At 37.8% G+C, this 25,533-nt stretch overlaps 1 protein-coding gene across 3 annotated transcripts in view; it reads right to left on the bottom strand.

The window, feature by feature from the left end:
• Positions 1-25,533, bottom strand: part of LOC145528812 (uncharacterized) — a 612,770-nt gene that overhangs the window by 263,919 nt on the left and 323,318 nt on the right. For all 3 annotated transcript variants that reach the window (XR_014070713.1, XR_014070710.1, XM_081547827.1), the window contains one exon: positions 14,603-14,728. Coding sequence is in view for 1 of the 3 variants with exons in the window: in XM_081547827.1 (XP_081403953.1) it covers positions 14,603-14,728 (126 nt within the window). In the remaining 2 variants the exon portion in view is untranslated. The remainder of the gene's footprint in view (positions 1-14,602; positions 14,729-25,533) is intronic.

The following is a 25,533-nucleotide window of genomic DNA, read 5'->3' as shown; positions in this document are numbered from 1 at the left end:
AGGAAGTTATCATAATCCACATAGATAGAATTTAATATTTGCTGATTACAAGAGAGTTGAATGAAAAATAGAATGGTTATTCTGCATTGTTCCAAAAAGACAAATCAGGATCAATGAGCCAAATTTATGGCAGCAACTTTCAACACAATGCACAAGGAAGAAGTTTCTCGTGAGTACAGTTACTTAAAAGTTAAACGGTTGACAAGTAATGGACAAAAGAAGTCTTTATGGGACTGTGTTGGTAGTCCAGTGGTTAAGAATCTGCCCTGCAATACAGGAGATGTGGGTTCAATTCCTGGTCAGGGAATTAAGATCCCACATGCTGCGGAACTAAGGCCATACGCTGCAATTACCAGGTTCACATGCCACAACTCGAGAGTCTGTGCATCACAAGGGAAATCCCACATGCCACAACTAAGACCTGACACGACCAAATAAATAAATAAATATCAAAAAGTAAGTCTTTACATACTAGACACATACACTCACTTGCGCATATATGAGTTAAATACGTTGATATATAGTATTTGTTTTAAAACAGAACAAGAAAATGTGGATGGGAGATAGCTGGAACATGAACAGCCAAACATTCATCATTGCTTAAGCTAGATGTTACGTCCTCAGAGATTACTTGTACATATTTTCTACATCTGTATGTAACTGAAACTTTTACTGGTACAAAAGAAATACATTGCATAGGAGGGGTAGTGAGGTCCCTGTTTTTGGATACATTCACATAGGGACTAGATGTTCACTTAGAAAGGATATCACAGGGTAAACAGGATGCTGGACTTCAAGGATCTTCGTAAGATTCTGATTATGCAAAGGAAGCTAGCAAAGTAATTTGTAAAGTAATTCAGAAAAGAACACTCCTACCCAGCCTCTGTTATTATTGACAGATTTTTGCTGCCTGCTCATCATGTATCCTACCCACTACCTTCTTTCATTTTCTGAATCGCCTATCTCCTCCCTGGAGATCTGGGTGCTGTCAAGGTCAACTACTACAAAGCAGAAACTCACTTAGTAAGCCCATAGCTGAGAAACTCAAAGCTGTCAGACAATCTTCAACTAACAACTTTCTCAGATATGAAATTTTCACATATAAAAACAGATTACTCTTTCTTAAAAAATTTTTTTAATTATTTTTTGATTTGTTTTAGTTTATCTATTTTTTAGCTTTACAATATTGTATTTGTTTTGCCATACATTGACATGAATCCGCCATGGGTGTACATGTGTTCCCCTTCCAGAATCCCCCTCCCTCTTCCCTCCCCCTCCCATCCCTCTGGGTCATCCCAGTGCACCAGCCCCGAGCACCCTGTATCATGCATCGAACCTGAACTGGCGATTCGTTTCACATATGATAATTTACATGCTTCAATGCCATTCTCCCATATCCTCCCGCCCTTGCCCTCTCCCATAGAGTCCATAATACTGTTCTATATATCTGTGTCTCTTTTGCTGTCTCGCATACAGGGTTATCTTTACCAATTTACTAAATATCATATATATGTGTTAGTATACTGTATTGGTGTTTTTCTTTCTGGCTTACTTCACTCTGTATAATAGGCTCCAGTTTCATCCACTGGAGAACTGATTCAAATGTATTCTTTTTAATGGCTGAGTAATATTCCATTGTGTATATGTACCTTATCCATTCGTCTGCTGATGGGCATCTAGGCTGCTTCCATGCCCTGGCTATTATAAACAGTGCTGCAATGAACATTGGGGTACACGTGTCTCTTTCAATTCTAGTTTCTTCAGTGTGTATGCCCAGCAGTGGGATTTCTGGGTCATATGGCAGTTCTGTGTCCAGTTTTTTGAGGAATCTCCACACTGTTCTCCATAGTGGCTGTACTAGTTTGCATTCCCACCAAGAGGGTAAGAGGGTTTCCTTTTCTCCACACCCTCTCCAGCATTTATTGCTTGTAGACTTTTGGATAGCAGCCATTCTGATGGGCGTGAAATGGTACCTCATTGTGGTTTTGATGTACATTTCTCTGATAATGAGTGATGTTGAGCATTTTTTCATGTGTTTGTTAGCCATCTGTATGTCTTCTTTGGAGAAATGTCTGTTTAGTTCTTTGGCCCAATTTTTGATTGGGTCATTTATTTTCCTGGAATTGAGCTGCAGGAGTTGCTTGTATATTTTTGAGATTAATTGTTTGTCTGTTGCTTCATTTGCTATTATTTTCTCCCATTCTGAAGGCTGTCTTTTCACCTTGCTTATAGTTTCCTTTGTTGTGCAAAAGCTTGTAATTTTAATTAGGTCCCATTTGTTTATTTTTGCTTTTATTTCCAATCTTCTGGGAGGTGGGTCACAGAGGATCCTGCTGTGGTTTATGTCAGAGAATGTTTTGCCTATGTTTTCCTCTAGGAGTTTTATAGTTTCTGGTCTTACGTTTAGATCTTTAATCCATTTTGAGTTTATTTTTGTGTATAGTGTTAGAAAGTGTTCTAGTTTCATTCTTTTACAAGTGGTTGACCAGTTTTCTCAGCACCACTTGTTAAAGAGATTGTCTTTTCTCCATTGTATATTCTTGCCTCCTTTGTCGAAGATAAGGTGTCCATAGGTGTGTGGATTTATCTCTGGGCTTTCTATTTTGTTCCATTGATCTATATTTCTGTCTTTGTGCCAGTACCATACTGTCTTGATGACTGTGGCTTTGTAGTAGAGCCTGAGGTCAGGCAGGTTGATTCCTCCAGTTCCATTCTTCTTTCTCAAGATTGCTTTGGCTATTCAAGGTTTTTTGTATTTCCATACAAATTGTGAAATTACTTGTTCTAGTTCTCTGAAAAATACCGTTGGTAGCTTGACAGGGATTGCACTGAATCTATAGATGGCTTTGGGTAGTATACTCATTTTCACTATATTGAGTCTTCCGATCCATGAACATGGTATATTTCTCCATCTATTTGTGTCCTCTTTGATTTCTTTCACTAGTGTCTTATAGTTTTCTATATATAGATCTTTTGTTTCTTTAGGTAGATATATTCCTAAGTATTTTATTCTTTTTGTTGCGATGGTAAGTGGAATTGTTTCCTTAATTTCTTTCTGTTTTCTCAGTGTTAGTGTATAGGAATGCAAGGGATTTCTGTGTGTTAATTTTGTATCCTGCAACTTTACTATATTCATTGATTATCTCTAGTAATTTTCTGGTGGAATCTTTAGGGTTTTCTATGTAGAGGATCATGTCATCTGCAAACAGTGAGGGTTTTACTTCTTCTTTTCCAATCTGGATTCCTTTTATTTCTTTTTCTGCTCTGATTGCTGTGGCCAAAACTTCCAAAACTATGTTGAATAGTAGTGGTGAGAATGGGCACCCTTGTCTTATTCCTGACTTTAGGGGAAATGCTTTCAGTTTTTCACCGTTTAGGATAATGTTTGCTGTGGGTTTGTCATATATAGCTTTTATTATGTTGAGGAAAGTTCCTTCTATTCCTGCTTTTTGCAGGGTGTTTATCATAAACTGATGTTAAATTTTGTCAAAGGCTTTCTCTGGATCTATTGAAATAATCACATGGTTTTTATTTTTCAATTTGTTAATGTGATGTATTACATTGATTGATTTGAGGATATTGAAGAATCCTTGCATCCCTGGGATAAAGCTCACTTGGTCATGATGTATGATCTTTTTAATATGTTGTTGGATTCTGTTTGCTAGGATTTTGTTAAGGATTTTTGCATCTATGTTCATCAGTGATATTGCCCTGTAGTTTTCTTTTTTTGTGGCATCTTTGTCAGGCTTTGGTATTTGGGTGATGGTGGCCTCATAGAATGAGTTTGGAAGTTTACCTTTCTCTGCAATTTTCTGGAAGAGTTTTAGTAGGATAGGTGTTAGCTCGTCTCTAAGTTTTTGGTAGAATTCAGCTGTGAATCCATCTGGTCCCAGGCTTTTGTTTGTTGGAAGATTTCTGATTACAGTTTTAATTTCCGTGCTTGTGATGAGTCTGTTGAGATTTTCTATTTCTTCCTGGTTCAGTTTTAGAAAGTCATACTTTTCTAAGAATTTATCCATTTCTTCCAAGTTGTCCACTTTATTTGCATATAGTTGCTGATAATAGTCTCTTATGATCCTTTGTATTTCTGTGTTGTCTGTTGTGATCTCTCTGTTTTCATTTCTAATTTTGTTGATTTGATTCTTCTCCCTTTGTTTCTTGATGAGTCTAGCTAATGGTTTGTCAATTTTATTTTTCTTCTCAAAGAACCAGCTTTTGGCTTTGTTGATTTTTGCTATGGTCTCTTTTGTTTCTTTTGCATTTATTTCTGCCCTAATTTTTAAGATTTCTTTCCTTCTACTAACCCTGAGGTTATTCATTTCTTCCTTTTCTAGGCCACCCCAAACACAGCAATATAAACAAGATGAAAAGGTAGAGAAATACTCAGCAGGTAAAGGAACAGGATTAATGCCCTCCAAATCAAGCAAAAGAGGAAGAGGTAGAGAATCTACCTGATAAAGAATTCCAAATAAGGATAGTGAAAATGATCCAAAATCTGGAAAACAAATTGGAGTTACAGTTAAATAACCTGGAGACAAGGATCAAGAAGATGCAAGAAAGGTTTAACAAGGACTTAGAAGAAATTAAAAAGAGTCAATATATAATGAATAATGCAATAAATGAGATCAAAAACACTCTGGAGGGAACCAACAGTAGAATAATGGAGGCAGAAGATAGGATAAGTGAGGTAGAAGATAGAATGATAGAAATAAATCAAACAGAGAGGAAAAAAGAACAAAGAATGAAAAGAAATGAGGACAACCTCAGAGACCTCTGGGACAATGTTAAACACACCAACATTCAAATCATAGGAGTCCCAGAAGAAGAAGAAAAAAAGAAAGACCATAAGAAAATACTCAAGGAGATAATAGTTGAAAACTTCCCTAAAGTGGGGAAGGAAATAATCACCCAAGTCCAGGAAACCCAGAGAGTCCCAAATAGGATAAACCCAAGGTGAAATACCCCAAGACACATAATAATCAAATTAGCAAAGATCAAACACAAAGAACAAAGATTAAAAGCAGCAAGGGAAAAACAACAAATAACACACAAGGGGATTCCCATAAGGATAACAGCTGATCTTTCAATAGAAACTCTTCAGGCCAGAAGGGAATGGCAGGACATACTCAAAGTGATGAAAGAAAATAATCTACAGCCCAGATAACTATATCCTGCAAGAATCTCATTCAAATACGAAGGAGAAATCAAAAGCTTTACAGACAAGCAAAAGCTCAGAGAATTCAGCACCACCAAACCAGCTCTCCAACAAATGCTAAAGGATCTTCTATAGACAGGAAACATAGAAAGGGTGTATAATCTCGAACCCAAAACAATAAAGTAAATGGCAATGGGATCATACTTATCAATAATTACCTTAAATGTAAATGGGTTGAATGCCCCAACCAAAAGACAAAGACTGGCTGAATGGATACAAAAACAAGACCCCTATATATGTTGTCTACAAGAGACCCACCTCAAAACAAGGGACACATACAGACTGAAAGTAAAGGGCTGGAAAAAGATATTTCATGCAAATAGAGACCAAAAGAAGGCAGGAGTAGCAATACTCATATCAGATAAAATAGACTTTAAAACAAAGGCTGTGAAAAGAGACAAAGATGGACACTACATAATGATCAAAGGATCTATCCAAGAAGAAGATATAACAATTATAAATATATATGCACCCAAGATAGGAGCACCACAATATGTAAGGCAAATGCTAACAAGTATGAAAGGGGAAATTAACAATAACACAATAATAGTGGGAGACTTTAATACCCCACTCACACCTATGGACAGATCAACTAAACAGAAATTTAACAAGGAAACACAAACTTTAAATGATACAATAGACCAGTAATTGATATCTATAGGACATTTCACCCCAAAGCAATGAATTTCACCTTTTTCTCAAGCGCACACGGAACCTTCTCCAGAACAGATCACATCCTGGGCCTTAAATCTAGTCTTCGTAAATTCAAAAATATTGAAATCATTCCAAGCATCTTTTCTGACCACAATGCAGTAAGATTAGATGTCAATTACAGGAGAAAAACTATTAAAAATTCCAACATATGGAGTCTGAACAACACGCTGCTGAATAACCAACAAATCACAGAAGAAATCAAAAAAGAAATCAAAATATGCATAGAAACGAATGAAAATGAAAACACAACAACCCAAAACCTATGGGACACTGTAAAAGCAGTGCTAAGGGGAAGATTCATAGCAATACAGGCTCACCTCAAGAAACAGATTACTCTTTGAAGAAAGAGTCAAAACATTTACCTTCCTTACAGCTATCCTTTGAAATCCCCCACTAGCTGATCATGAGGCATCTCAAACTGGAATGCAAGGGCTCAGTTCAGTTCGGTTCAGTCGTTCAGTCGTGTCTGACTCTTTGCGACCCCATGGACTGCAGCACGCCAGGCCTCTCTGTCCATCACCAACTCCCGGAGTTTACTCAAACTCATGTCCATTGAGTTGGTGATGCCATCCAACCATCTCATCCTCTGTTGTCCCCTTCTCCTCCTGCCTTCAATCTTTCCCAGCATCAAGGTCTTTTCAAATGAGTTAGTTCTTCATATCAGGTGGCCAAAGTACTGGAGTTTCAGCTTCAACATCAGTCCTTCCAACAGCAAGGACTATTGAATGTGAATACTTGAGAGAACCTTTCTGAGGAAGCTATTTGAGTATCACATTAGTCCATCTGTAACAACCTAGGTATATAAGTGGATAAAAATGATTGGCTGGATATTTCAGTTTCTCAGGCACATAGTGGTACTGTGCTTTCTGGTCATCATGTGGTTGGGTGGGTTCGTGTAATTCTGGCCAATGAACAAGGCAAGGCCCTCCAGATCTTTCTTTTGCCACTGGCAGGGCCAACAGTAATGTTCAAATGGCACATGTTCCATCGTTATAGATCCCTGCATGATGACAATGAGCAAAACTCCTTTGCGATCCCATGCAAAACAAGCCTTCGTTATTTTGAATTACTCGATTTTTTGCAGATGTTTACTACACGTGGTTGTTGTTGTTTAGTCACTAAGTCGTGTCTGACTCTTTGCAACTCCATAGCCTATATAGCCTGTGAGTCTCCTCTGTCCATGGGATTTCCTAGGCAAGAAAACTGGAGTGGGTTGTCATTTCCTTCTCCAGGGGATCTTCTCGACCCAGGGATTGGACCCTGATCTCCTGCATTGGCAGGCAGATTCTTTATTGCTAAGCCACCAGGAAAGCCCCTACGAGTCTACACGTATTAGGCAGACTCTTTAAATGGTGTTCATGATCCTATCACCCTGAGTGTGGGCAAGATCCCCTGAGTATGAATATGGTAGGCTATCCCTCTCATAATACGTAAAAAAAATAAAAAAGCAGATATTGAGATCCTTAATCATTTGACTTTGAGTTAATCAAAAGGAACCTTATTCTGGGTGAGCTTGACCAAGTCAGGTGAGCCCTTTAAAAAAAAAAAAAAAAGAACAGCAGCAGAAGCAGACATTCCTACTGGCCTAGATGAAACAATCTTGTTTTTAATTGCCTATGGACAAGGGCAGTTTCTAGGAGCTGAAAGCAGTCCCAGCTGACAGCTAGCAAGAGAATGGAGGTCTCAGTCACACAGCTGCAAGGAAATGATCTCTGCCAACAGCCAGTGAGCTTGGAAGGGAAGCTCAAGCCTCAGATGAGACTGCGGCCCCAGCAGACATCTGGATTTTAATAATTGCAAGGGTCTGAACACAGGACCCACCACACTCATACTTGGAATTCTGACCCACAGAAACTGAGAGGTAATGAATTTGTCTTGTTTTAAGCTGCAAAGTTTGTGGTAATTTGTTACCATAACAAAGAATGAATACATCACAGCATAACTGAGTTTCTTTTGGCTGATAAAGTGGGAAAATTAATTACTATGTTATGATTATTATAGTGCTAGAAATATTTTGGAAAGGAGAAAAGTCAGATTGATGAATAGTGCATCTGCACAATAGAATATGAGATGGCCATTGAAATGAATGAGGTAGGTCTGTATGTGCTATTATTGAACCATCTTTGACATATTTGTTCAGTGAAAAGTAAGGTACAGATCATGTGGACAACATAATTCCATTTGCATTTTTAATGAATATATAAATATGACTGCACATCCAGAAACAACTTCTGGAATTAATAAAGAACTATTAACAATCACTATATCAGAGAAGAAAGATAGGAAGAATGACCTTTCATTGTAGTATAAATTCTTACACTGCTTGGGTTATTATCACGTGCACATATTGTTTTTTTATTTAAAAAAAATACATAGAAATGAAAAACAAACTAATCAGCCTACATTTATTTAATGTAAACTGGATGTAAATCACTTTACTAGGGACACAGTTGCACAATCAATCATGAAGTAGCTGCTTGTTTGGCACTGCATTGGGTGAGCCAAATCTGAAAAAGTTAATGGGAACACATAAAATTATAACTTCTGCACACAACTGGGAAAATGGTCTGGCAGTTAATGAAGACCCAAGGGGGCACAATAAGATAGTATGCAGATGGTGCAAGGATGGGAGAAGGTAAGCTTTGAAGGGGGCACCATCTTTGACATTGCAGAGTCAAAGTTGCCATACAAAGTGCCTTGCCCTCCTTTTAGTCAGTCTGAAGCTGATGAGTCAGGGGCTTCAAGAGGTAAATTGAACTTGCAGCAGATGTTGCTGGCACCTCTGATTTTAGCCACATCTGTGCTGGGCAGATCCATGTACCCTGACACAGTTGTCCCCAACCTTTTCGGTACCAGGGACTGGTTTCACAGAAGACAATTTTTCCATTCACTTCGGGTAGGGGGTGGCAGTTTGAGGATGATTCAGGTGCATTACATCTATTGAGCACTTTATTTCTGTTATTATTACATCAGCTCCGCTTCAGGTCATCAGGCATTAGATCCCAGAGGTTGGGGACCTCTGCCTTGGCAGATTCTCACTCCCATGAAACCTTTGCTTTTCAGCATGGGATCTTTTGCCACCCCTGTGGGAAGCCAGCCTCTGAAAGTGCTGGGAAATTAACATCTTGGATGGTAACCCTCCACAAACAGCAAAGGGGGCCAGTGGATAAAACTCTCACCTCCCGTACCTAAGAGAGAGAGCTCTGGAAGGCCTTCTGTGAGTTAAGCTGCCTTGTCTACATAGGCGAGAACATTTATAAGGCAGCCTTTATGGGCTTTTCCTTCTCCCATCCCACTCTGCCCCCTCCCTTCCTCTTCCTGAACGGAGTCTTTCCTGAAGTCACTTCCCAAATAAATTACACACACCTAAACCCTTGTTTCCATCTCTGGTTTTGTTGGTACCCAAACCAAAGCAATGTTCATTAATGAAGAACAGAGCAAACTGTTTTAAACTGTTGAATATGTAAAGCAACAGAAAACTGCTTTTTGCAACATTATTTCTAGTGCTAGCCTAAAATAATCTTAAATCTCCAGTAAAAGTGCTCACAGTGCCTCTCCAGAAGAAAAGATTCTACAGGGTGGCGGATGGTATTCAATCTTAGAGAAAGCCTATTTTGCTAAATGAAGCCTGTTCTAAGAAGGCTAACCTGTAGTTGCTCCTGGTAGGAGGTATTTCAAATACTCAGTAAATTCTCCTTACTTTCATTTTACCTCCTTATGCTTCATTATGCCCTAAGGAACGCAGCAAATAATTCCCATTGGCCCTCACTGTTTACTGCTTTCCCAATTTAGAACAAAATGCTTATCACTCTCTTTCTCACAATTTAGCCAGACTTAGTCATCACTCCTCTTAATGTCACATCATTCAGTCATTCTGATTACCCTTCTGTAAATTCCTTCTTGCTGTCCACACGTACCAAGGGTTCCAAGTAAAGTCTTGTCTCAGAAGCAGGGTGCCTAAGACAGGCTTCGGGAAGACTTCAATTTGAATAACAGCAACAGAGAAGAAATAGCCTTTTTGTCCCCTTTTTTTCAAATCATTTCTGTACTGAAAGAGCCAGTAGAATCTGTAGCCATTTAATTTCACAGAGGAAACCTAGAATTTTCTGATTCCTCTCCATCTGTCTGCTCTCAATCTATTTGCTGTAGATTTTTCTCAGATACACCTGTTTCCTTTGTGCTACTCCTTTTGTCGTAGGCATCATTAAGCTAATTTGGGCCCCAGTTGGCCTCTATACCCAAGGAAAAAAGTCCAGTATCAATTCAAAACAATTACTCTAACAGTGCACTTTTCTCTTTACCTGCTTATCCTAAAGATGGTTGTATGGCTTCAAGGTTGCTGTTGTTAATATTAGGGAAGGTTTTATTCTTTTATAAATCTTTATCAGCCCTTTCTTTTTTCTCCAGAATGGCTGCTTCTGGGGCCTAGCTGGTTTCTTTAGACAACCGTCTTCCTTTCCTAAAGTCACTCAGGATACAGAAACGCCCGCCTGTCATCATTTCCCATATTTGCTCCTGTGGTCACCTCCCTCTGCATATGTGCTTCTTCTCTGAGGCAATTTAGTTTCTCACTGAGCAGAGTTCAACTTTATTATAAATTATATCCAGATCTGCAAGTTAACTAGGAGAAATTTAAAGGGAAAAAATTAAATATTTAATCCTTCTCAGTAATTTTTAACTTCAGGGAAACAGCACATGTTGCTGTTTGACATCACTAGATTTAAACAAACGACTTGTATTTTTTATAAGTATATAATCAGGCTAATACTTCATGTTAATACTTCATATGTTATGATACTCACTGTGATAACTTATGAGACCTCAGTTTGTACTCTGCACAACATATGTAAACAAAAGCGGCTACCACACCAGGCACACTTCACATATGTCATCTCACTTGAATTTTCACAATAATCTCCATCCTACAGATGATCAAACTTAGTATAAGTGACCTGCTCAACCTACGAATTACAACCATATGCAAAATAAAATCTATCCACTCTCCACTTCATCACACTGCTTCTCAGGAACAGACATAATTTCTCTATCTATGTTATCTCTGTTTCTCTATCATTTGTTCTTGTCTTTCCCAATCATGATTTCCAATCCATTATTCCCAACCATCTTCCACAAGTGGGAACAGAAAATCCTGTGGCTAAGACACATGCCAAAGTTGGCTAAGGGATTTCTGGGGAAGCTTTTGCCTTCCTGACAGATGTGACATATTTCCTCTCTCCTTCTTAACTTAAATAGGAATGGGATGACCAGAGACAAAGTAGCCATCTTTCAACCATGAGGGAAAGGCTTCTGTTTTAACCACAGAAGACTGTGTTTAATCTCTCTGTTTCTGTGATTTACAGCTGAACATGCTGCTAACTGATGCAGGAACAAAACATTTTACAGTAGAGTTTGCCTCCTTTAAGATGGTATTTTAGCAAGAGGTGTCTTCTGAAAAACCATCTAGACAAGTGCTGTTCACGAGGCTTTCTGTGATTACAGAAATGTTCTCTATCTGTACTGTCCAGTATGGTAGCCATGCATGACTATCAAGCACTTGAAATGCGTCTAGTGCAACTGAGGAACTAAATTTATTTAATTTTAAATAACTCAAATTTGGGGTTTCCCAGGTGGCACGGTAGTAAAGAATCCACCTGCCAAAGCAGGAGATGCAAGAGATGTGGATTTGATCCCTGAGTCAGGAAGATTCTCTGGAGGAGGAAATGGTAACCCATTCTAGTATTCTTGCCTGGAGAATTCCATGGACAGAGGAGCCTGGCGGGCTACAGTCCATAGGGTCACTAAGAGTCAGATATGACTGAGCAACTGAGTGCGCACGTGCACACACACACACATGCACACACACACATGCACACACACACAATTCAACTTTAAATGGAAGTGCTGGTGGCTACATATTGCACAGTGCAATCCAGACATTTTGTTAGTGATGACACACATGTCAAGTCTCTGGGATGAGAAACTGAAAACTTGTATAAACCTACTCCGAGAACTAAATTATCTTTTTTCAGCCTGAACAAATATACAGTAATAACCCAAAAATGACATAGAGAAGCCAAATGTTTTAGTAGTTTTAAGACTGCTTCTATTGCCAGAGTGAAATCTTCAGCTGAAAGATTGCTTGAGGTCCTGAACTAACACATGGTTAAAGTCCATGTCTTTTGGATGAGGGAAAATGGTGAATTCTTAAGCTGAAAGTACAGAAGATTGCCTTATTTTTCTGACAGGCCCCTCAAAAGCATTGACACAAGAGTGTAATTATTCTTAAGATACACCAATAAGACAAGTTTCATTTCATCCAAGTCATTAACTCTATAAGTACTGCAGTGGGCAAGATCTACTTTTAGCAAAGGGTATTCTGGGACCTCTAATCCACTTCATCAGCAAGTCTCTGTTCCATATTTCATATCTTTTTCCTCAAATATATTTTTTCTTATTTTTTATTGGAAATACATTGCAAAGTACTTATACATCTGAAATTATACCTGAAAATTTCTTTCTGTGCCCCAGATATAAAGCTACCATTTATCAGTGTATGTTCTTAGGCAATCACTTAACCTCTTGAGGACTTGGTTTCTTCATCTCTAAGATGATGGTGATAATCATGCCCTTTCTATCTTATAGGATTGTCTTAATAACCAAAAAAAAAGTTAATGCATAAAAATGTCTTTGAATATCACAGTGATTTATCATTTCAAGGTAACAGTATTATAGTTTATTGTAGCTGAAAGTTAAAGTACATATTTTATTACTTGTGATGGCTTTACTCTTAAACCAAGTCCACTGTCTTGAAAAGGATATAAAAAATAGCTTATTTTAAACCCAAACTGAGCATTAGAACTAGTCATCTCAAGGGAAAATATCCATGAACTTTTGAAGAGGTTTAGATGGAATGGTGCCTTGCATCTGTGTTTATTTTGCTGGAGTGAAGTTTGCCTCTGGCAAGGAAATCAGAAAATCTGTATTTCATTTCCCTCTTCATTTATAAGATGATAGAAACATGTTCATATATATATATCTCTTTTGGGGGACTTCAAATAAACATATATTGTAAATTCAAGAAAAATCTTTGGAGCCACTTGTAAACAAAGTCTATAAAATCACCTCCTCCACCCCTTTAGCCAACCTGGTCTTCCTGACTCAAGAATTGGCCACAGGAATAAAACTATTTTACTAACTCTTCAGCTTCCTTATGAAGAGACTTTGAGACTTTATTTCCAAGTCTATTTTTGGTTTTGACTAAAGGATTTATACAAGAACTTTAGTGGTATGTGTACCAGGCAATCACCAGTGAAGTCACACAGCTAGAGGTACTCTATAGAGCATCCATCTACTGAATTCTTAGAACTTTACTATTAAATTTATTCATATGTATACATTTATGCCTTTTGCTTATTAAAATCAAAAAGAACAATGAAACCCTTTTGATAATCACAAACAGCTGAAATCAAGAAAACGGTTGCAGTATTTTATCAGTTTCTGCTTCCAAAGTATTTTTGCATTTAACTTAGCTATATCATATGTTTTAAAATAACAATTCACACATATGAATATAGGTGATAAGAGTTTGCAATACAATAACATGATACACATGAACTAAAATTCCTCTCCAGTAAAATGCATTCTTTCAAGAGCAAAGCCATTTCTGTCTTAAGGGATGCTCAACCCACACACAGGGTCTAATACACATCTCCAAAAATAATTATTTATGTACTTATTACATGGCTCCATTGGTTGAAAGACTGTAAGTGGGAAATTGTTTTTAAAATTTATTCTCTATTAATATCTAAAAAGTTCTTATATTTATTCTTACAAATAAATTAGAGAGGACGCACCAACAATTAATTCTATTGGTTATTAAGTTTGACACAGTCTTCTGTCTCTCTGTTTCAAACCCACCCATCTATACTCTGCTTAGTGATTCTGGGCTGGGTCCTGGCAAACATTTCTGCATTGCAAGTTGGATCCACATTAGGCAATTCTAAATGGTCACTAGAGAGAGAATGAAAGTCCAGAGGATGTAGAAGTGATTTGTTGGCCTGCAGTTTCTGTGAATATCATCCCAACCATGCTTTTTTACCTCAGCAGTGGTAGTTCCTTCCTGCAGAGGCAGCTGAATCATTTTGCAGTTTCTCTAGAATATGTAAAATCAGCCCCCTTGTCTCCCTACCCACAGAGATATCAGCACCATCCACAGAGGTGTGGATCCCAAGCCCATGGAGAACATCCCATGATTTCAGGGATTCCAGCATCACCAAGCAGTATCTCCTCCTCAAAGGTCTTAGTTTCAGCTCAGTGAAGTCTCATCCCCTAAGACTCTAAGTTTTAATAATTACAACCTCTTCCCTTTGCTCTTTCAGCAAACCTAGGGTTGGTTCCTGCTCCTCAAACTTTAGCATGTCTCAGAATCACCTGGAGAGTTTGTAAATCACAGATCCTTGGCCACTCCCCCCTGGAGATTCTTATTCAGTATGTCTGGGACAGGGCCTGGGAATCTGCCTTTCCATCAAGTTCCCCAGCAATACAGAGGCTTCTGGTCTTGGATTCAGTATGGATCTTGTCTTTAGACTTAAACGTAATACTGAGTTCCTACAAAAGGGAAATGGGATATGAATAATCTAAGACACGTAGTGGCATTATAGTTCATCAAATTACCGTCTCTGGATGCCTGTGATCGAGTTCCTTGGCAGATCCCAGTGACTGCTGCACTTGAGCTTGATGTCAACAGAGGCAACAGCAAGGACCGTGATGCGGGCTCATTCTCCTGAGTGCACTGATTTGCTTAAAGAAAGAAAGTGAAGAGCTTAGCTTGGGTCTTTAAATATGATGCTGGAGCTCAGGGGAGGGACAGTGGCATCTGTTCGGGTTTAGATGAAACTGAGAATTTTAAAAACTCAAGCCACTCTGACTATCTTTTGTTAGTGAAAGAAGTCTGCTCTCCTATGTTTGGGGAGGTAGCCTTCCCTTGCATAAAATCATAATAACCTCACTTGGAACAGCTGCCCAGGCAGGATGCTCATTATCCTGAAGGCTCATTTCCTAAATGGGGATGCCAATTACCCCAACCACCCCTTATTTCTACTAGACCCATACCCAGTGCAAGATCTCTTCATGGGAAGGGGAGGATCCTCATTTAATTTCTTCTAGCTGAGAGAGAATGTAGATACTTTTTGGAGAATTACCATGGAATATCAATGCTTTCATATAGTGGCACTGAAGAGGACTCTTGAGAGTCCCTTGGACAGCAAGGAGATCAAACCAGTCAGTCCTAAAGGAAATTAACTCTGAATATATATGAAAGGACTGATGCTGCAGCTGAAGCTCCAATACTTTGGCCATCACATGTGAAGAGCCAACTCATCAGAAGAGACCCTGATACTGGGAAATATTAAAGGCAAAAGGAGAAGAGGGTGGCAGAGTATGAGATGGTTAGATAGCATCACTGACTCAAAGGACATGAATTTGAACAAACTACCAGAGATAGTGGAGGACAGAGGAGCCTGGCGTGTTGCAGTCCATGGGGTTGCAGAGAGTCAGACACGACTGAGCGGCTGAACAACAATCATAAATAACCATGTGTTAACTCCACTGTAGCTGTTATTCCAAAATAATATTTATATTGGGGCAAATTACACCAACTATGATTCCTGGTATGCAGGTACTGGCTCACCAAATGCTTTTTTTCTCCATGCCAATTAAGAATCATGAAAAAAATTTTGCTTTACTTAGAAGGGTCATCAGTATGCCTCAGAACCATCAATACAGCAACTGTATTCCCTGCCATAATATGGCCCATGGGGATCTGATTATCTTGGCATTCCAGGCAATATCATACAGGTTGTGGTAGAAGAAAACATGATACCACAGAGATACCTACATCCTAATCCCCAAAACCTGTGACTATTTTACCTACCTGACAGAAGAGACTTTGAAGATATGATTAAGAATATTGAAAAGGGAGTTTATCCAGAAGTAACCAGGTGGACTCAATATAATCACAAGGTCATTTTAAGAGGAGGCAGGAGGATCAGAGAAAACAAGAGAGTGAAGAAGACATGATGATGGAATAAAAAGTAAGAGAGACAGAGATGGAGAGGGAGGAAGAGGGAGAGAGACAGAGAGGCCTGACTTGCAGGTGTGTCCACCTGTTGGTTTTGAAGCTGGAGGAAGGGACACAAGGTGAAGGAATGCAGCCGTCCTAGAGAAACTGGGAAAAACAAAGACGTGCATTTCCTCGTAAAGCCTCCAGAAGGAATGTAGCCTTGTCAACACCTTGATTTTAGGCCTTCTGACCATTACAATTGTAAGATAATAGATGTGTATGGTTTGAGTACACTAAGCTTGCAGTGATCTGTTACAGCAGCGCTAAGAAAGGAATATACTGGTCCATTACCCTGATGACATTTTGCTGACTGCAGCTAATGAGCCAAAAATAGCAAGTACTTTAGATGCCTTAATGAAATATATGTGAACCAGAGGTTGGGAAATAAATCCCATAAAAACCCAGAGTTCATCACCTCATAAGATTCTAAGTCCTAATGGACACTAGCTACACCTTTGTACTTACCATTTTATCTAGTAGGTATAGAACAAAGTAGTCTCTTATTTTGATCTCTTTTGAAGGGACTAGTTCTTTAGAGTCGCTTCAATAAAAATACACTTATTTTATTTCCAGCTTATATACACATTTATATTTTATTTTCAGAATTTTAATTTTAATATAAAAACTATCATTTGAACACAAATTCAAGATATATATGGAATTTGAAAGATGGTAATGATAACCCTATATGCAAGACAAAAAAAGAGACACAGATGCATAGAACAGTCTGATGGACTGATTCTGTGGGAGAAGGTGAGGGTGGGACAATCTGAGAGAACAGCATTGAAACATGTATATTATCATATGTGAAACAGAATGCCATTCCAGGTTCGATGCATGAGACAAATGCTCAGGGCTGGGGCAATGGGATGACCCAGAGGGATGGGATGGGGAGGGAGGTGGGAGGGAGGTTCAGGATGCGGAACACATGTAAACCCATGGCTGATTCATGTCAATGTATGGCAAAAACCACTACAATATTGTAAAGTAATTAGCCCCCAACTAAAATAAATAAATAAAAAAGTAAATAAAATAAAATTTTGAACCCGGAAGCTGCCACCAAAAATAATTGACTACATTTTTATAATGCTAGAGTTTATTTAAAACAAAAGATAAATTAATATTAAAGATATTAATTCTATAGGTGTATATTATAGTTATACTTTCAAACTAAAATAGTAAGAGACCCAGTTAAGAAAATAAATAATGTGCTGCACTTTGAAAAGAAATGTCTTAATGTACACTTCAATTTTCTAAGCTTTACCAAAGTGCTTTTGTAAAAAAAATTTATATTACCTTATAAAATCAAAATGATAATTATTTACTAAAAATATAGTATGTACTAAGCACTCTGAGATCCATTAAATTAAATGCAAAGTTGGGAGAGGTCATAGTTTCCACTCTCTAAAAGCTTGCAATTTGGAACTTAAATAAAGTATTACACTGTTAAAAAGCACAATGCAGGAAAAACACAACAAACCAGAAGAACTGAATACAATATGGATGGACCTGGAAGGTATTATGCAGTCAGATAGAGAAAAACGAATACTGTATGTTTTCTCTTACATGTGGAATCTAAAAACAAAATGAATCAACAAATATAACAAAACAGAAACAGACTCACAGAGAAAAACTAGTGGTTATCAGAGGGAAGAGGGGTGGAGGTAGGGGTAAAGCAGGTAAGGGGTACACCTGCTAGATATAAAATAAATAAGCCATAAGGATGTAAAATACAGCACAGGGAATATAGTCAACATTTTACAATAACATTGCATGGGGTCGCAAAGAGTCAGACACGACTGAGTGACTGAACTGAACTGTATAGAGTATGAACTTCCCTGGTGGCTCAGTGGTAAAGAATCCACCTGCCAAGCAGGAGATGTGGGTTCAATCCCTGCTTTAGGAAGGAGAAGGAAATGGCAACCCATTCCAGTATTCTTGCCTAGAAAATCCCATGAACAGAGGAGCCTAGAGGGCTACAGTCCATGCAGTTGCAAAGAGTCAGACATAACTTAGTGACCAAGCACGCACACACTCATGGTGTATAGTTTATAAATATAACAAATTACAAAAAAAAATAGAATTGAATAGCAATCTAAATGAAGCTGAGGAAATGAGTAAACTTTGGGGAAGTGGGGTTTGAGCTGAGTTTTCAAGGAAGGACAAGTAAAGAAAAGAAGCAGAGAGCATTCGACACAGGTGGAATGATGAACAAAAATCACACTCTTAAAAGAGAAAAGGACAACTTTTAATACTTCATTTTATAAAGAGAAATTTGAGACTCAGAATGGTTAATATTGGTAAGATTCTGTATTGACATGTCTGAAATGTTAAGATGTGTTCCTAAAGGCTTCAAAGATTCAAGGGTCCTCAAGTCTACACGGACAGGTAGAGAAGATGTCTGGTGCAACAGTTTCTCCATTCAGATAGTAGCGCATGAACTGACTACAACATTCATAGAGGACTTAACATATTCTAAATTGGCTGGGATGAGTTCCTTTTGCCATGGTCATCTACTTTTTAAGTTCTTTAAACTTAACTGATTGGGCTTCCCAGGTGGTGCAGTGGTAAAGAACCCACCTGCCAATGCAGGAGATTCAAGAGGCGTGGGTTTGATCCCTTTGTCGGGAAGATCCCTGGAGTAGGAAGTGGCAACCCACTCCAATATTCTTGCCTGGAAAATTCCATGGACAGAGGAGCCTGGTGGGCAACATTCCATGTGGTTCTCAAAGAGCTGGACACGACTGAGCAACTGAACACACACACACATAAACTTAAGTGATAGCTACCGTGCTCTCCACATTATAAACAGAGAAAGTACAATGTAGAGGCAAAAGTTGACTCAAAGTCGGGAGACTGAAGTCCTGATCCACTTGGACTTGTTGTCATTTAGTCATTCTGTCATATCCAACTCTTCTGCGACCCCAGGGACTGTAGCCCACCAGGCTCCTCTGTCCATGGAATTTCCCAGGCAAGAATTTTGAAGAGGGTTGTCATTTCCTTCTCCTGGAGATCTTCCTGACCCAGGGATCAAACCCATGTCTCCTGCTTGGCAGGCGGATTGTTCACCACTGAGCCACCTGGGAAACCCCCCACTAAGACCACATGATCTTTAAGCTCCATCAGCTCCTAAATCCTATGGCAACATGTAAGTTTCGCTAGGTCAAGATAAAGTGTTAAGCAGAACACTATCCTTCCAACTCGAATCCCAGTGCTATATTTAGATTAACTTCTCTCTAAAACTAATAAAATCACTGGCTGTTTTAGGGCAATTTGATCTGCACATCTGATTCATTTTCCTATACTGGTAGAAAAGGAAAGAAACACAAAGGAACATAGTTCTAACTCCACATGGCCCCATCTGTATGCAAATCACCAAAGAGAATGCAAAACATTCACAACATCAATAATGTCAGAGTTATTAAAGCAAGTAATTTCCTTTTCTTGATGCTGTTTTCATGAACCTTATTGAAACAGTCTCTTGCACGTTTCTTAAGGTCTAAGTGAGTTTTCCAAGGAAATAGCCTCCCATGTTTATATAGATCCCTTCCAGTTTTGAGCAGAGAAGAACTCAGGGGACAATCTTTTGGTGAAAGGGTAACTGTACAAGTGATCCTTAACTACTTCCAAAACTTCACTTTGCAGAACTTTCTCACTGTGGTTTCCATGACCATTATTTTACCAGGATCCTAAGGATATATGATTCTCCTTTTTAAATTCTGCCCCAGATTTCAATTCAAACAAAATATCTTTTCCTTATCTTTTTTTTTCAGCCATCTTAAGCTGATATTTGTAAAGTTCTTTACACAAAAATTATAAGAAACAATCAAAAAAATAAAAAAAAGAATAGCCTACTTTACAAAGGGTACATTTCCTCTCCCAAACTAGTTAATTCACAAAATCACCTTCTGAACGCTCAAGTTTAACCCTTCTTTCTATTCCCCTCTTTGCCACTTTTCTTCCCAAGTCACAGTATGGCATAAAGAGTCAGTCACTCAGACTTTCTAAGGAAATGATCAGATAGGGGATTTGATGTGCAGTGCAACTTTCATGTTCTATTGAGCACATTCTTAACAGTGAAGACACAGGGGCTGGTCTCCATCCTTCACTCCTCAATGGTTGGAGCTACTTCCTCATAATTTCATTATCAGTCTTCTTGACTTTGCACCAAAAACAAACAAACAAGGAAACCCTCAAGAAATAACTCTACAATTATACGAAGTAACTTTTAAAAGTGTCATGAATTTAAAAGATTGGAGAACAGTCACTGCTCCTTCCCCACCTCATCACAATGTAAGCAGTGAGCCTCTCACCCCTCCTTGAGGCCCTAGGGGCTTTCCTAGTCATCACTGACTCACTGCACAGATGGAGCCAAAGGTGTTAAGTTTCTCTTATATTTGAAACTAAAACATTCATCATAGTTACAAATCCTTCCTCCAATCTGATGCTTGGAATGACATGGAACATTAATCTCCTCTTTCCTCTAGGGCTTGCCAACAATCAAAACAACTTCTGCCTGTAAATGGCTCTCAGCATTGATACATCCTGAAACCGTCTGTGTGCATCAGGAAAGAAACAAAGCTCACTTGCTTCTATGAAAAAAATTCATGTTTTTTTATGCTCAGGGCCTTATTTCTGAGAATCAAATTGGAAAACACCATTTTGAAAGGCACATTCAAAGACAATCTGTGAAGGAAAAAAATAGCTGCTGGAAGCAAGTAAACAATCTATACTTGGATTTCTGAAAACAAGATAAAAGTACTTTGCAAAGGAACAAAATCTAAGGAACTCAGAAAAACTGAAGTCAGTTGTGAACCTGATTTGCTGACACTCTTCTCATAAGAGGAGGGCCTGTGCTGTTTTTAAAAAAATAAATATATAAATAAAGTTGCCTTGCCCATATATAAGAAGCAGAATTTCAGTTTTTTGCTTCATAATATACCAACGGAAACCACCACAAGCAAGTTTCCACTGCCTGGAGAATAAAGGCCAAACTTCTTGTTATAGTTTACATACCTCTTCGTGACGTGGCCCAGCCTGGCTTTCAGACCATATTTCCCCTATAATCTCATCTGCAGCCTTTGTTCCAGCAGTACTAGTTATTAGCAGTTTCTCACAATTGTCACCTTTTCTCACGCATGTGCACACACACACACCCCTCATATGCCATCCCTATTTTTGACACACTCATGTCTCCCTCCACACTGTCTAGCTAACTTCTATTTCTCCTTCAAAACTCACAGTAAGTATTATCTATTGGAAGTCTTTTCTGATTACCATAAGATAAAGCGGATCCCTCTCTGTTTTTATTCTCCCCTGCTCTATGTTAATACCCACACTGGGTGAATTTAGGTGAGAAACTTCTCTAATGACACAATGATCTTAATACATTACTTCTCATGGACTGATGTAGAGAAATTTTTTTAAAAGACTATACCCACAGTAACTGTTTTGTAACTATGAATACCGAAAAATAGTTTTATAAAGAATATATAATGCCAAAGTATTAAATAATAAATTTTGTACATTTTAAATGTAATATGAAAGTTAACATTCTTCCATGTCTTTAAAGCAATTTATTTTATTTAGTTGTAAGTACTGATTTATAAGTATGTAGTGATTTCACTCTCGGAAACAAGAGTTCTCTGTTTCAATTTTTATAGCTTCCAGAAAATAAAATAACATTTAAATGAATCCAGTGGTGCATCATTTTTATAAAAGCAGTCATGATTTTATATATATTATCATGCTTGTACATTGTATTTTCTTAAGGCATCTATACAATCAATTATAATTAGATAAATATCATTATAAAAAACTGTTAGAATGATTAGAGTAGCATTAAAATAAACATACTTCCTGTCCCAAGTGTGTTTTGAGCAGGGGTTGGAAGATGGAGAGGATATGCATTTTTATGGACAAGATTAAGTAACAAATACTGCAAGATAGAATGACTGTATGGTCTCCTGTAGGTAAACATTGGTAAATTTTGCTTTGCTACAATAAATAAATGCGAATAGATTTGTTTTGCTACAGTAGAGAATATAAACCAATAGGTACAGGAGAAGGACACAAATTTTGAGTTCAGGGGAGGTAGAATAGTATGTGGCTTAAAGTGGGAGTAAGACAGAAATACCAAATGACAGTTGAAGAAATCTTTGGAATCAGAGTAAAGGTCTATTTGATTGAATTAAACAGTTGGTAGTCAACATGCTTCTAAGAAGGAGATAGACAAAAATATTTATTCTGTGAGAAGCCTGAAGGGGAATAAGACCGACTGGCAAGAGATTGTTTAGAGATAAAACCCAGGTGTAGGAGGATAGTGAGAAGAAAGAGAAGAGGAAAGAGTCACAAAGCATTGCACCTCAAGAAGTTCAAGAGTCTGGTGGCCAGCAACACATAAAAATAAGTTAGAGGATAGCAGAGTACCTACAATGTGTCCATAAAATATTGAAAACTGTCAGTCCTTCTCAGAACAGTATATGAATTTATCTCAGATTTAATAAAGAAATTTGGGGGGGGGCAGAGGGAACAGAGGTGATGTGACAAAGTGATTTAATGGTCATCTGGAATATAAACTGACAGAAGTAGCCAACAAAAAAAAGTTTAAGAAATAACAAGAAGGAAGTTTCTTTTCTAGTTACTAGAGGCTTTAAAAATGCTAAAATAATAATAAGTAAAAGCAGTATGATATTTGTCTTAAGAACTGATAGACTGATGATTACACAAAAGACTAGAAGGCCTAGAAGTAATCTACAGTATATGTAAAATTATGATGTACATTTAAGTTACATTTCAAACTACTGAAACCAACTGAAGAAAAACAATCTGAACAGACCTATAACAAATAAAAAGACTGAATTAGCAATCAAAAAGTTACCCACAAAGAAAAATCCAGGCCCAGATGGCTTTACTGATGAATTCTACTAAACATTTAAAGAATGCCAATCTTTCACAAACTTTCCCAAAAATCAGAAGAGGGAGTACTTCCCACCTCATTCTCAGGCCAGTATTACTGTGATACTAAAACCAAAGACATTATGAGGAAAGAAAACTACAGACCAATATATTTTATAAATATGGATATAAAAACTCTCAACAAAATACTGGCAAGATTCTAGAAACATAATAAAAGAATTATATGCTATGACCAAGTAGAATTTATCCCAAGGGTAATTTAACATCTGAAAATCAATGTAATACCCTCTATAGACAGAAAAAAAAAACACATGATCATCCCAATAGAAGCAGAAAAATAATCTGATTAAACCCAACACCTTTTCATAATAGAAACACTAGACAAACTTGAATCAAAGGAACTTCCATAACATGATAAAGGACTTGCACAAAACCCCCAAAGCTAAGGGGATACTTAACGGTGAATAACTGGACGCCTTCCCTGTAAGATCAGGAACAAGATAAGGGTGTATGCTCTTGTTACTTCCATTCAATATCACATTAGAAGTTCTAATTTAAGCAATTAGGCAAGAAAAATAAATAAAATTTGTCTAAATTGGAAAGGAAGAAGTAAAACTATCTCTATTCACAGGTAAAATAATCTTGTATGTGAATAATCCTAAGGAATCCTCCAGAAAACTATTAATGAGTTCAGCAAATTTGCAAGATACAAGTTCAATATATAAAAATCAATTATATTTCTACATACCTGCAAATGAGCAATCCAAAAGTGAAATTTTGAAAACTTCATTTATAATAGCATTGAAAAAGAAAAAAACGCTTAGGCACCAACTTAGTAAAATGCAAAACTTATGCTCTGAATACTATGCTGCTACTGCTGCTGCTAAGTTGCTTCAGTTGTGTCCGACTCTTTGCGACCCCATGGACTGCAGCCTACCAGGCTCCTCCGTCCATGGGATTTTCCAGGCAAGAGTACTGGAGTGGGTTGCCATTGCCTTCTCTGAATACTATAAACATTATCAAAAGAAATTAAAGAAGACGTAGATTAATGGAAATCATTCCATGATCATGAACTAGAAGACAATATTATTAAGACATCAATATTCTTCAAATTGACCTACAGATTCAGCGCAATCTTTAATAGATTTTCAGCTGACTTCTTTATCGAAAAAGGAAAGCTGACTCTAATATTCATAATGGAATTCCCAGTGAACCAGAAAAGCCAAAACAACCTTGAAAAAAGAACAGAGAAGGAAGACTAGTGCTTCTTAACTTGAAATCTTGCACAAAGTTACAGTAGTCAAAACAGTGCAGAGTGGCATAAGGATAGACATATAGACGAATGGAATAGAGTTTAGAGTCCAGAAATAAAGACATTTGTTTATGGTCAACTGGTTTTCAACAAGGATACTAAAATCATAAAATGGAAAAAAAACTGTCCTTTCAACAAATGGTTTTGGTACAAGTGGATAGCCACATGCAACAAAGTAAGGTTGGATCCTTACCTAACACCACTTCCAAAAGTCAATTCAAGATGGACTAAAGACCTAAATGTAAGCATAAAAACTATAAAACTGGTAGAAGGAAACAGGGGTAAATCTACACGACCTTAGATTTGGCAATGTTTTCTTAGATATGACACCAAACTGGAGTAGTGCTCAGTCAATTCTGACTCTTTGTAATCGCATGAACTGTAGCCCACCAGGTTCTCTGTCCATGGAATTTTCCAAGCAAGATACTGAAGCAGGTTGCCATTTCCTACTTCAGGGAATCTTCCTGACCCAGGGATCAAACCCATGTCTCTTGTATCTCCTGCAAGGCAGATTCTTTACCACTATGACACCTGAAAAGCCCTATGACACCAAAAGCAATAAAAGAACAAATAGGTAAGGTGAATTTAATCAAAATTTGAAAAACCTTTGTGCATCAACTGAAAAAGATACATGTACCCCAGTGTTAACTGCAGCACTATTTATAATAGCTAGGACATGGAAGCAACCTAGATGTCCATCAACAGATGAATGGACAAAGAAGCTGTAGTACATGTATACAATGGAATACTACTCAGTCATGAAAAGGAACACATTTGAGACAGTTCTAATGAGGTAGATGAATCTACAACCTATTACACAGAGAGAAGTAAGTCAGAAAGATAAAAAATATCATATATTAACAAATGTATATGGAATCTAGAAAGATGGTACTGATGAACTTATTTGCAGGGCAGAAATGGTGATGCAGACATAGAGAACAAACTTATAGACAAGGGCAGGGGAGAGGAAGGAGAGGGTGAGATGAATGGAGAGAGTAGCATGGAAGCATATACCTACCATATGTAAAATAAATAGCCAATGGAAATTTGCTTTATGATTCAGAGAACCCAACTGAGGTTCTGTAACAACCTAGAGGGCTGGGAAAGGGTGGGAGGTGAGCTGGAGGTTCAAGAGGGAGGGGACACATGTACACCTATGGCAATTCATGTTGATATATGGCATAAATCAAACCAATATTGTAATGCAATCATCAATCAATTAAAAATAAATAAACACAATTTAAAAAAGAAAAA

The sequence above is a fragment of the Giraffa tippelskirchi genome, chromosome 12 (assembly GCF_054371585.1).
Source record: "Giraffa tippelskirchi isolate mGirTip1 chromosome 12, T2T-mGirTip1v1.2.pri, whole genome shotgun sequence".
In the NCBI taxonomy this organism is placed as follows: domain Eukaryota; kingdom Metazoa; phylum Chordata; class Mammalia; order Artiodactyla; family Giraffidae; genus Giraffa; species Giraffa tippelskirchi.
Note: the sequence above shows the minus strand (reverse complement) of the source record. Positions and strands in the feature narration are given on the sequence as shown.